The 14053-nt window shown below is 44.6% G+C and overlaps 1 protein-coding gene across 1 annotated transcript; it reads right to left on the bottom strand.

The window, feature by feature from the left end:
• Window positions 1–2382: 2382 nt before the first annotated feature.
• On the bottom strand, window positions 2383–10866 carry NPM2 (nucleophosmin/nucleoplasmin 2). Its single transcript, XM_069215455.1, has 9 exons — window positions 10791–10866; window positions 9456–9516; window positions 9090–9226; window positions 7059–7178; window positions 5642–5735; window positions 4877–5001; window positions 4219–4253; window positions 3113–3140; window positions 2383–2496 (listed from the first exon to the last, which is right to left on the bottom strand). The coding sequence occupies exons 2-9, from the start codon at window positions 9502–9504 to the stop codon at window positions 2452–2454; spliced, it is 633 nt and encodes a 210-aa protein (XP_069071556.1). The 5' UTR covers window positions 9505–9516; window positions 10791–10866; the 3' UTR covers window positions 2383–2451.
• Between the last annotated feature and the right edge of the window lie 3187 nt (window positions 10867–14053).

Raw genomic sequence — 14053 nt, forward strand, 5'->3', positions numbered from 1 at the left:
ATGAAAAACTGCATGCTTCACCACAAGCTAAATACAGGACCATATAAGTATTCATGTTCATTTACAGCTAGTATTAAAGCGAGTGCTTGTGCACGTGGCTATCACTGCAGGTATTCAAAACATCAGAAGAAACAGCCACTGCTGTACACCAAGTGATTTCACCGTGCCTAAAAGTATTAGAAGCCTGGCTCATCTTGCTGCTGTGTACAAAGACTCGCAAAATACAAATTCAGGTGTTTTACTGCTTAAATACAAAAAAAGTCCACAAGTTGATTAAAAATGCCCAAGCCTCCCCGTATGGCAATTCCATCTGCTCTAGTTTTGTACACTCTTGCTGGCCCACTGTTTCACAATTCCCAAAATATTAAGGAATGTGCCACATTCCATTGTGGTGCAGCTGGCCCAATTTTGCCCTTATTGCACAGATCATACTGTGAAGTTTTCCAATTACAAAATGGGACAGTGTAGCGGATCTTAATTTGGAAGAACATAACAGGCCTAAACTGCTGTCACAATCTACCTTTTGTAGAAAGTTTGATGTTAACTACATCTCCATCAAAAGGCATTAGGCTGATGTGCTCTTGGGCATATCACTGTTACCCAATTTTACTTCTGAAGTCCACATCATGACCACCCTCATTTTGGTTTTAAGAATTTGACAATAGCATAAAATCCCAGCAAGTTACCCTGCCATTGGTTTCGCCCAACTGCAGTGATGCCCATCTTTACAGACATCCTCTAGTGGGGAAGAGGAATGAAAACCAACTGCATGAGGGCAGAGAGGGCAAAGCTGGAAAGGGCAAGTTGTGGCCTAGGGCCAGAAATGCTGCCCAATGGTCCTTTTCAGCAACTACCTTAAGCCATCCACATCCAAACAATCTGCAAAGGCATCCAACTCATGCATCGCAAACAAGCCCCAGAGATCTCAATGTCTTAGCCACAAAACCCCATGTACCACACCTATACACATCCACCACAACTACATTAGGACACCTTCATTCTCACACCAAACTACTGCCCATTACCACTAACATTCACATCACCAAGGCACATTCTACATAGCTTTCTGCCATCCAGACAAACTCCCTGTTCATACAAAACCAGGGCCATCCTCTACTGGTTACCAAATCCCCTTTTTATCAAAACCTATACCTCAGCCTTCAATCCCACCATCCACCAATACCTCATCTTTTTACCGATCACAGGCGTACAATGCTTCAACTCCACCACACTACCTCTTAGTGATCAAATATAGCATTCTTAAACTTGTCCATCCCCTCATACACTTCAAAATCATCCACACCTCCTGTACTATCAAACACCACTCACCATTAGTAACTTGCAACTATCACAGGAAGTTACGTCAATCTCACTACTCCACAAAAACTAAAGCACACAAATTTCATTTTCCACCACACCCACTCCCCCTCATGACTACACAAATATTGATCAATCTTAACTCCACAATTTTCTTCACAAACCTCTATCCCCCAATATTAGTCTGCCTTTTATCCACTGCACAATGTAGAGCCTTCAATTATGATCCACATGCTGCTCCACCACCCAACCCATACTCCTTCCACACAAATTAAAACATGGCACTCTGCATTCCCCTGTGTATTACACAAGGCTACTCTAGAAGAACTAAACTCATGTCACTTGCCACCAAGCCCACCACCAATGCACACTAACCAACAAAATGCCTCGCAAGCGTGGTGTACAAGAAATAGAAAAATACCATTGTGACCCTCATACAGTTATCACAACTAACACCTGCTACAAGGTCAAAATATACTGCTCACCCTGCTCCAAAAGGTATGACCACCAAAACATTTTCTAAACTGCCTGCTCATTAATACTAGATTGAAAAAGCCTGCTCACTATGCAATCTGACTTGCTATAACAGATTCGGTAGATTATGTACGCCCAACCACGATCCAACGTCTTACTTTTGATTTGCATGAGGCAGGTTTAGTGCTGGACCCATGGTTTTTATCCCCCCCACCCCCGCCTTTAATATTGAGCATTAAGACGCAAGGATAATGAAGATGTTTTCACATTTGGTCTCAATATTTGGAATGTTGCACATACTTTCAACCTGGGACAACATGCCTTCCTTTCTCCACATTTCACGTACAAAATGACTGTTTATTGGGGCCTGCATTTCACAAACGCAGCACTCAGATGTGGAGGACATTCAGTGGTTTGCCCAGAACCATAACATGTTGGTCAGACAGGACTCGAACCAGGTCCCCAAGTTCGAAATCGGGTGGGCTCCTCAGACGACGTGTTATCCACTCACAGCACCATTGATAAACAAGCCAAGTCACCCCACCCCTCCCACCACAACCCCCAAATAGATTTAGTCTAAAGGCAGCAGGCTGATTTTTTGAAAATGTGTTTATTTTTTTATCCATTTAGAAACGATAGCAAAATCATGCAGTATGGCTCCTACTTCTTCGCTGCAGGCTTCCTTCCTCTGGCTGCTGGTTTTCCCTGAAAGAAAACAAAAATATTTACCAAGCATGCACAATATTCCCACGCCATGCCCAACATGCGAGCAAGGCTTACAAGCCAAATTCCGTTTGTTGTCCCAAAAACGATGGTCCTTTTTGGGTACTGCCTTCACATGAAAACTCGACCCAGTCCTTAACAGTGGATTGAAGATCTGCAGCCCAGCAAGTTTATCTATACACGTCCTAGACACAAATCATAACATCGGCCACTTTAAGTACCCTCTTCAAATCTCTACCATATAGGACACGCACCCTCCAGCTTACTTGAAAAGGTCAGTCCCGGTCACACCTCCGACCCTTACAGCACTGTTACGAGCTACAGGTACAATACACATAGCTAATATCTTTATCAAAGTGTCTGGAAAAGGAGTCAATAAGCTTCTGGGAAGCTAGTCATTCAAAGGGACAGTAGAAATAGTGTTAGTCGCCAAGGACACTACATAGGCTGCAAAAGAACACCAGGTGCTCAACTCCTAAGGCTTCGATCACCAAAACCAATCTGTTCAGGTCAGTGACTCATCATAGCTTCCAGACACTAGTCACTTCCTTCTAGAGTGATGCATTCGGCCACCTTGAGCCCGTACTGGCCATCATACCTTTTTGGTGTCTTCCTCCGACTCCATTCTAAGACAAAAATAAAAACAAAGATCAGTCCTGCAGTCACTTTATAATGCAGCGTCACCCAGCTGATTGAACAGAAGAGCAGAACCTGCATCCCAAGCATACAGGGGGGAAGGACTCGTCTAACGACAACACTCCCTTACAAAAGCATGCAAGGAGCTTCATGGGCTGATAAATTGTCAAGAGACTTCTTTAGAAGGCAACTGATCAAATAATTTTATGGAATAAATATGGACTTCAGAGAACACCATGATCCTATGGATTATAGGAACGTTGCTCATTACATGGAATTAGTAATCCATGCCGATAGCACAAGTACACCATTAGCCCCACCAACTGGTGGTTAGAAAGAAACATGGCAACTTAGATTAGCATTCACCTCAAGAACCCAGTTTTTAGAGTGAGATGTGGGGGTGACAACTTTAGTAAGAAGTGAAGCAGGCCACTACACAGCAAAACACCCATCAGCAAGGCACTTCCTAGCGAGGATAGGAGCATGATTCTAGTTACCACTGCACAGTTCAAGTAAACAGGATGACTCATTACTGCGGACTACTGCAAACGAACAACAAGATCCAGCCACCAATCCTCTAGAGCAGTGGTTCCCACCCTTTAGACTTCTGTGGCCAGCACCCCCCCCCCCACCCCAACCACAGCAATTCAGGGACCAAGGAGACCCCCACCGAATTATTGGAATGCAGGGACACCCCCCCTCCCCACAGGATTTTACTCAAAGCTGGGGGACCTAATCTATTTAAATCAGTGCTTGAAATGGAAAAAAATAAAGTGCAGGTACTCTGTGCCACTTGTTTCAGAGAAGTGCCAGTACTCTCCAAATAAACGTATTACTTTTTTCGGGAGATGTAAAAGTACTCTCTCAATTTAAAGCACCGATTTAAACGCTTACGTTTTCAAATCAGTCACAGCCCCCTGAGGATGCTTCTCGAACATCCAGGGGTCCCCGGACCATTGGCTGGGAACCACTGCTTTAAAGTGTAAGTGAGCACCACCAATATCCAATCTGCACGGTTAGGCTTCCTGGCTGATCAGTATACCAAACTCTGCAGTTGATCATACTTACTCTTCTTCTGCATCCTCTTCGTCCATTTTCTTTTTCTATGGAAAGAAAGTGGAGGCAATTGGAGAAACAGCTGCATCTGGGGTAGAATATGTATAACCACTGGCTAGTAATGTAGAGAACACTGATTCTTAAGGTAGGTAGACACCTGAGCTCCTTCCACCCCACCCACCCCCCCCCCCCCCCCAACTCATTATGCAGAATCAAGTTCACATGACAAAAGTAAAACTGCAGATCACATTTTCACTGATCAGTGTCTAGGAACCCGACTGACATTTGGGTAGCAACTCGTGCTACAACTACAAAAACATTAAAATGCAATACATCTGCACCATGCATGCCCAACTATCATTCAAGAAAATTCACTAACCTTCTCACTAGCCCCCACACAAAGGACTTTACAGAAGAAAAAAATAATCAAGCAATGTTGATAACCCTATGGTTCCTTAAACATTCTGACAGAGTTAAGTTTCATAACCCAGATGTGGTTATTTCTTCAGCACACCAAAGGCTGAAAATCTGTAGCCCATACAACAAGCTGGTGTTCGACACACAAGTACTGATAACATGAAGGTACTCCTTCACATTTGAATTAAGTAAAAAGAAAAAAGACCAAACATCAAGTTGAGACCATCACTAGTCGGCTCACCGATTGTCCTACCTTAGCTGGGCCAGTTTTCTTCTGAGTGGCTTGTCTCTTGTTGGGCTTCACTGGAGAAATCTCTTCTTCCTCCTCTTCAGCTTCCTCTTCAACCTCCTCTTCCTCTGCCCAACACTCTGCTTCCACTAAGTGAAGTAAATGTAAACGACAGTCACATCAGGAGGTAGACATTTAGAGGTACAGAACAAGTTTTAGCCTGCAATGGAAGGAGTCCCCAGATGGACTGAAATGTGTTAATCTCACTGAACTATGTGCCTATTTCAAAGCTATTGGTGCACACAGAAAGCACCCCCTCTCTCCAGCAGAATACTTTCACTCAAAGATCAAAATAAACTGCTCGAGACCCTTCAGGGGAACTATGGTAACTGCACTCCAGAGGTTGCAGTTCCTAAAAGTACAGAGGGAAAGGCTGTTTTAGCAAATAAATCCACAGGGCAAATTCAGTAGATCGTGAGAATTGAGTGTCATGCTAACAGTGCAAAATCTTGAAATCAATACCAGTTTATAGGGAGGCAATATGTATGCCGTGACTGGACGAGGAGTGGCAGCCTGCAGTGAAAGTTCAAACCAAGAGGAAATTGGTCAGGTGAAAGGGATGGTATAGTGGACTAGTACAAATGCAACTTGTTGCATCCAAAGCCCCAGCATGCACCAAGTACGAATGGCAAGTTTCAGACAGCAAGATTCAGCTCCAGGAAGGGTAGTGCTAAGGGCCCTTTTGTCAGGAGGGGGAAGATTGGACAAAACCACCAATGAGTAACTCACATGCTATGTGTTGGCCACTAATGTACACAGGGCCAGACCCAGACTTCAGTCGGAATGTAACTGGGGGAGTCAGCTCCATGCCCACCAAAGTGGCCTGTTGAAAAATAAAGGGCAAGTCAAACACCATTGGTAACCTCAAGACAACCCCAGCCCCTTTAACAATTTAAACGCCGTTTGCAAACCAGCCTTGCAAAGCTGCATAAACAGACAATCACATGCATGAAGCTTGAGCATGAACCTGATAACCACATACGGGACTCAGGGTATAACCCTGGATGTTTGCATTGTACGGTTTCCTCATAACAGCCAGTGCTGGCCTCATTACATGCCCTAGAAACATTTGAAGCTTCAATGATTAGTATAATCTTGGAAAAATGCCCTACTGAAGTTCCTGCGTGATTTGCAGCTGGATCCCTTTCTAGCCAACCCAGAAAACTCAAGGAAGCCAGGGCTGATTCCAGTAACTGGAAGACCCTAATCCAGTAAGCCCTCCCCTGTTGACAGTATGTTCAAGAAAAGTCTGCATGCACAGTCCCATTCTTCACTAGTGGAACCAAAGTGGTTGCATCCCACCTTGACGTTGCCTCCTGAAGAGGAGGCAAAGAAAAATGCCCACCTCAAACCACAAGAAAGCCTTCACCAATTCATCCCAAGGCCCCCTACCTATAGACTCCAATACCAGCCCAAGTTACTACCAAGAGAAGTAGTGGCAGACTATTTCCAGTCTGGTAGGACAGCCAGAAGTGAAAGTGAGCAGCTCCCTTTTGAACTTTCACTCCTGCACAGATGTGCATCCCAAACACAGCCCCCTGTACGAACTTTAATTTAGAAACGATAGAACACACAAACCCAAGAATATTTTGTATCACTATCAAGAGTGGTCAGTGGTGAAAAAACCTAGGACGATCGCGAGACAGACCCCAAGCTCAGCTACCCCCACCCCCCCCCCCCCCAAAAAAAAGAACAAAAACTGGGCAGTAGCAGGGATTCTGCTTGTTCCCAGATACAGATAAATTCATAATGTAGCAACTGACCAGTACTTTGTTCTCCATATCATGTTGGTCATTCGAAGATTTAAAAAAAACTGACAAAGGGATACTCGAGGCTTAATCGGCACACTAATAACTACCAGTTTACAGCCTAGGAAAGGCTAACTAGTCGACCTTTATAAGCAACAGTGACCTGAGCCAGTAAGGAGGTTGGGCTGTCACCCATGTCTACCTACCACCCACTGCCAAAGGTGAAAGCTAGATAGGTTTAAGAAAAAGATTGGGGCATAGAGTGAAGAGGCAAGACCGAACTGGTGATTAAATCAAATGGGGCTCAAAAAAAAAAAAAAATAGTGACGCAGCTGGTTACTGTGCTGCTTATTAAAACCCAAGCACCAGCCAGGGCAAAAACAAAAAGGTTAGCTTACCATTGGAAGGATGGATGGCTTTAAGGAAGCAATAGGCACAGACTTTGCATCTGGTTCATCCTCTTTTGGCACAATCTCAATGATGTGGAACTCATCCTTGGCCTTTTCTCCCATACAAACCTGAAGCAGACAAAATACCGTCAAGAACAAACTACCCTGTTGCAAACCAATACCACCAAGACTGAGTACATTAGCAGCTTAAACCGATCTACCTACTGGCGCTCACAGCTCCATCACCAGAGGCATCTTCAGTGACTGCCCTCCTGTGACTCGACAGGAGTTGTAGTGCAAGTGTACCAAGGCCCCTTAGTGGCTCTGCAAGAAACGCACGTAGCAGTAGGTCATGTAAAACGGGCACAGCAGATTGAGGGTACTGGACAGAGGCAAAATGACAAGTGTAATTTAAGAGGATGCTCAAGTTGAAGCCACGGCACCCAGTAGAGAACATAAGCAGATCAGTGACCTTTGGGCAACTAACCTGAAAGAAAAAACAAGCACTGGCAAAGCCAATAGGTCTTGCCTACAAGCATAATTTGCTTTGGCAGTGTTTTGTAACCATGTTTTGCAGAAGCACAGCTAAAACGAATTAAAATAACTAATGCAGCCAGTGCTGGATGAATCTTTAAAGTGTGAGCTTCGAGGAACATGGGAGGAAAAAAGGGGGTACAGGACTGGCATGGGGTCCATGGAAATTAGAATATGCACGGGAGGGGCGGGGGCAAGCACATGGACAATTGGGGGGGGGGTCGGGGGAAGTGGAGGAGTAACAAGGTGGTGGAAAGGTACACGAGGAAGTGAAAAATTAGGCACTCCGCTTTAACAAAAAGCAAATTGGAGCCTGAAAACTAAGCATTTTAAGGACACACGTAATGCATCGAGGAACTGGGGTAGGGACAAACCAAGAAGCACTGAAATAAGCAAGCAAATAAGGGGCAATGAAGACAGCTAATGGGCAGCCTCTACGCTGCCTGTAAGGTAATAAAAGGATTCCCCAATAGAGTTCACCGTCTTAGACAAGACCTAAAAAAAAAAACACACACCAGTGACCTAGTCAAAAAGGATGAGTGGTGGGTAGAAAGCCAGTGCTAAATGCAACTGGGAGGGGAATTAAAATACAGAGTGTTGACTAAACAGGTAATAGAAGTGAAATGAGAACCCAAACGTAGGAGTGGGGAGGTAATGGACTGCTAGACATGACAAGTTCACAATTAAAACATTGAAATAGGTAAAGATTAGGTAAAGGGCAGGTTATTAGTATAACGTTTCTGAAAATCAGAAGTGAATGATTAGATGTGTAGGTAAAAATGAACTTGGGAAGCTGGGGGTGCTGCAGCAGCAAAATTGTTAATCCAGGCTTCTGAAAGTGCTCAGGGGGATCCATGTAGGTCTACAATTGTAGAGTCCAAACTCCAAAAAAGCTATCAATTCACAATTGAAAATACTGTGCTCAAACAGGAAAACTATAAACACGTCTAATTGCAGATTTTTTATTAGAAGGCCAAACTATGGAATTCCTTAACAGAGGGTCAGACTGGAGTTCATCTGTTGATCCACCATCTGGTAGATGCACTTCTCTACATTTTAGAAACAATGTTAGGCCGGTAGCACCTATAATTCTGTAGTGTGCACTATATAAATGAATACAGGAGATGGAAAAGGTGTACCATTTATGTTTAAAGAGATGATCTGTGCAACTCTGCTAGCCCCAAAACAAAAAAAGGAGCCAAAGCAGAGGGTCTTTATGTAAAAGACAATAGCAGGAATACTTCAGAAATCTGGAATGGCATCAAGGAGCTAGGTGAGAGCTGGAGTGTCATTCATAAGGCGAAGTTTTCAAACCAAAGTCGTTAGATGAAAATACATGGTCAACGGGAATGAATTACAAATGGCAGTAGGGTCAACCCGCAGCTCATCAGACCTGGGGTTAAGGGTCACAAAAAAGAGGCTAAGCTGATGGTCTCAAAGTACACAATACAAGAGCCAGTGTTGGAGCATAGCAAAATACCGTGCCTCCACAAAGGACATGCTTACCGTGTTAAGCACCAGCCGATGGTCGAACTTGCCTGTGCTGACGGAACCCGGGCGCGCTTTTAAGGCTTGTTGCTGCTCATACTCCTCCACCTCCACTTTAAACGAGGAGGTTTTGTTCTGTTCAGTCAACTCGCAGCCTGTTTAAAGAGATGACCTTTTAACGAAGCCATGAAGGTGTACATCGCCTCCCCATCACTGCACCACCCAGAAAGCATCCCTTACCCCGAACAGATTGTTAAAGTGGTGGGTGAGAAGCGCGATGCAGCACAGGAACACATGCGCTAGTTACCCACAGTGGTGCGGCCTTCAAGCCGCATATCAGCCCCCACGCCAAATAAACACCTCCACAAAACACGGAGGACTTACCCCACAGCAGAGCCACTGGTTTGTCTATTCTACTGGCGTTGAGGGCCATGTCTGAAGATTCCTACAGAAAAAGTGTATTATGGATTTAGTAATACTCCATCCACACAGTTGAACTACAAGTGACGCGCAGGTGCCACTTGAAAGACATTCGGATACACAACTACACATTGGTAATCTCGGGGCAGCTCTTATTGGGCCTGTATAGCGCAGTTTTTACGGACCAACTAGTGAGGCGTTACCAACTACACCCCCCCCGCCCCCCCAAAACCTGGTGCTTTTAACCACCAAAGCGCATTCCTCAAATTCGCCCAAAGTAACGAACTATAGAAGCGATGCTTATTTTAAGCGCGGGTGGGGGGGGGGGGGGGGGGTTGTTACAGGTCGTCTGCACATTTTAGGGTCGGCATTTATTTTTCCGCATCAGGTAGTTACTGTGAGCAAACTACACATGAGAGCGACAGCAAAGAAAAACGTGAAAAAGGGACACAGCAGAAACCTGCAAGAGTGAGCCGAATACGCAGGGAGCGTCTGCAAGTGGATTAAAGAGGCCAGAGAATTAGGCTACCTCGGCATCTGTGCTAGCACGCATTATATTGCAGCTTGGAGTTTCAGAGGAAAGCTTTGGGCACCCCCACGTTTACATTTACAAATAAACCACTGGGTTCAGTCGTAACAGTTTAAAACCTTTCAGGACCCGGGAACTGACAAGAGAAAAATAACCTAACATACAAGTGTTTTGCGCAGACAGCATGAGCACGACTTATTTACTGGGCACGTGCATCTCTGCCTCGCACGACGCAACACGAAGGTCCAGACGTCCTAACGCCGTAATATGGATTTAAAAATAAAATAAAAATAAAAATCACTCGGAAAAAAACGTTAGCAACAAGGTATAACACAACGGTGGACCAATTGCTGGCTAGAATGGCAGTATTAAGCCTTAACTTCAACAAAGTAAAAGCACCGAACGAACTAGTCGCGGCTGCATCAGTGTCACTCACAAACCCAACCTAGGGAGCGCACTACAACCACGTAGTAATGAAGCCATAGTCAGAGGGCCAAGCCTACTGGAACGACAAGTTGACAACACAAACTGCTTACTTCACCGCGATGACAGGTTACCCGCCAATGAAGGCCTTTTGGCCAAACGGGTATGCACGAAGCGCAACACGTACATGATACATGTCACGAATCGTAAAGCGAACACAAGGCCTGGCCGTGCTCTTTAGCCTCAGTGGACAGAAAGCCTTAAGGCAATTTAACGTAGCTCAAGCCCGCAGCCATGAGTGTAGCCAAAACAGATCAGCGCATAGACGAAACAAACACACCACTCACCAAAGAAGTCCGTTAAAGATCTGTACCAAAAAGAAAAGTAAACGAACTTCCTAGCCACTGCTTATAAAGGGAATAGGTGGGACGTATCAGCCCCGCTCCAATCGCCTGCTGAAGCAGCCATCAGCCAATCAAGGGGCAGCACACACGGATCCAAAGTGGCCTCGGTTCGATCCAAGAAATGCCATGGAGTGCTGTCTTGGGTGGGCAAAAAAAGGCCTCCTCACATGATCTCAGCCATAAAATCTGCCCGTCCCGTAACAGTGTTTTCTAGGAGAATAAAAATTCTGATGCTTTTACCCAAAGAAAGACACATAAAACAAACTACGTCGAATCAGAACCCTAAAGTAGTCCTACTATGTGTAATAGAGTTTAGGCAGCGAGAGGTGTTTCTTTAACCTGTATTCTGGGATTCGTAGTGCTAAGGAAATGCTAAAACCCAAGGGTGTTTTCCTGCCGACAGCCAGAGTTGAAACCCTGTTGTGAATTTTGCACTTTATGTTCATGCAAATTGAAGGTATTTATTTTTTATTACGCATGCACCCCAACCGAAAAAAACAGGGTTTTCTTTTTTTGCAAATCGCTGCAATTTTTCATCTTTAACGTAATTGAAGTTGCAGTGTTGGTGGCTAAGTGGCACGTCATGTGCTACGCATCTAGCCAGTCCTTGCTTTTTAGCCAACAGCACTTCGCACACTGCGATATTTGGCACATACTGAGTTAGTTTAGAAAGAAACTAAAGTTCCACGATGCAGTGCGTCGTTGTTTGTTAAACAGCAAGGACTGACTGAGCGTGTCACACTTGGAAGAAGGGTCATTTAGCAGTCAAGCATCTATGTTGTACTTTATAGGATGATAGTTCCATGCATTTATCTATCATTTCATTAAAAACTCTGAATTCTCCTTTCCTGGGAATACTATATGTCCATCTTTCATTCATCAGGACATATAAAAAACTTGGTGAACGTGCATTCGCTATAGTATTTGAGAAATCCTTTCAAAGTTTGTATTATTTGCCCATGGATTTTCTCACATTGCTATGATCTTGAGGTTACTGCTCCCTTTGAGTGCAGCCCAAAGCGCTCCAAATTTTCCTGTAATGCATTCAGCCATTTCTTTTCGTTTCCAACCTCTGAGCTGGTCAGCTGATTTGGCTGGAACGGCAGTCAGCAGAAGCCTAGCAACAGACAGGCTTTTTTCCTGATTCTATTGCCCGTCAAAAATACCTAATATAGTACTGTCTTCACATGCAAAGAATCTTTTCTCTCCACATACTTGCATCTTCAACTTGGATGCTATTTCAAACGTCCTCTACAAGAGAGTAGTCAGAAAAATAAAATACCCCACCACTTTCTGGAATGCTACCGGGTGAGCAAAGCAAGTGAGGCCCACCCACCCTAGATGAGGTCCCTTCATCCCTCCTTACATCCATCTTGTATCCAGAAAGCTATTCCTACATCTGTCCATCCATCTGTGCATCTTTTCACAATTCCTTCCATCTATCCTTTCACCATTCCATTCATCCTTCCTTTACCATAGAATCCATCCACCCTTTCATCATTAGTCTTCCATCTCTTCTTCAACTCATACTTTCGATCATTCATCCTTCCTTTCACCCATACTTCAATTTATTTTTTATCCCTAATTTCACTCTCCTGGATCCACCGTTCATCCAGTCACCCACACATCCATCCTTCCATCCATCCAGCCACCCATTCTTTCTTTCACCACCCAATGCAAGCGTTGTTTTTTCATCCATCAATTCTTTCACACTTGCATCCATTCTTTCATCCTTTTGACACTTCCTTGTCACAGTTTTTTCCTTCTTTTCAAATGTCTATCCTTTACTCTTCCTTCCTGCCCCCCTCTCTTTTTCTCATCATTCCACCTTCTGGGCCTCCTTTATTATGATTAACTTTGCATGCATCCCTGCTATTATAGTTTGCCCTTTGTTTTTAAGACCTTTTTCTGCCCCACTGCTGACAGAAGAGGCTAATAAATGCAGTGCCCAGTGGGAGGCAGGGGCCCCCCACGGCTGTTGGGGGGCGTGCATCAATTTAACAACTTTTTCTCTGGGGTGGTGGTCCCCGGGCCTTTCAAAATTCAAAAGCCCTAGGAGGGGGGCCCCGTGCTATGTCTCTGGGACCTGGCCCACCCAGGGGCAAAATAAAAAGCAAGCACATGAGACCACGCTTGCTTTTTTTTTTTTTTAATCAAGATTAAATTTGCAGATTTTCCTGGGGGTTCCCTGCACCAAGACTAGGTGGTAGGGTAACAGTACCCTGCCCCCTTTTCTTTTTTATGATGTTTCTTTGTTTTAGAGACTCGGGCTGAAGCCATGTGTCAAAATGGCTGCAAAAACTTCCTGGTTGAAGTGTTGGCAGCCAATCAGATCTCTGCACAAGTTCGGGAGTATTTGTGACGCCTTCATGCCTCCAGATATACAAATTTGGTTTGCTCTTAATATTTAAAAAACTACTGCATGGATTTACACCAAATATCAAAAAGGTTTCTTTCTGGATCAAAAGCTATCTTTATGCCAAATTTGGTGTAATTCCAGCCAGCAGTTCGGACTGTAGTCGTGTTCAAAATCCCTTTTGGAATTCACTCGGAAATGCACTTCTTTTGACTGCCCCTTTTTCTTGGCATCCGCTTGAAAGATCACCCCAAAACCTCCCATGCACAACAAGATTCTTGGGCGCACTTGTTTGGAAAGTTTTGTGAAGACTTGTCAAACTGTGCCAAAGATATAGGCAAGTAAAAAATGCTTTTTCAATGGAAACTTGGTCCTAACTATAACAATCTACTGGCAATCGCCAGTAGGTAATGGCCTGGGCGGAGTTCGTGGAATTCTATTACATACTCCGCAAAGTGCCGAAAAAACCTCCACTGCTCTACCCGGAGTTCCGTGAGCAGCAGAGTTTGGGTAAGTCACGCCTTTTTGCTTTGATTTTCAGCACCAGGAGTTTCTCGCACACTGTAAAATCAGAGCACAACACCCCAGAGGGAACTAACTTCTTTCTTCCACTCGAGTGGATTTTCTACTCGAGTGGCAGCTTCCTCAACGTGAGCAGCAGCTTTCTCAACGCGTGCAATAGCGACCTGCCACAACCACCTTGGTCAGAAATCTTGCTCGCAGTCGCCAACATATCGATTTCTCTAGTTCGTGCTCGCCAACTTAACGTTGACGAGCACCGTGAGAAAAAAATCCTGCTCTGTGTTGCTTCGCAGAGTTTTTTGGAACTCCGTACTCTGTGCTCCACGCA

This window comes from Pleurodeles waltl, chromosome 11 (assembly GCF_031143425.1).
Source record: "Pleurodeles waltl isolate 20211129_DDA chromosome 11, aPleWal1.hap1.20221129, whole genome shotgun sequence".
Classification (NCBI taxonomy): Eukaryota; Metazoa; Chordata; class Amphibia; order Caudata; family Salamandridae; genus Pleurodeles; species Pleurodeles waltl.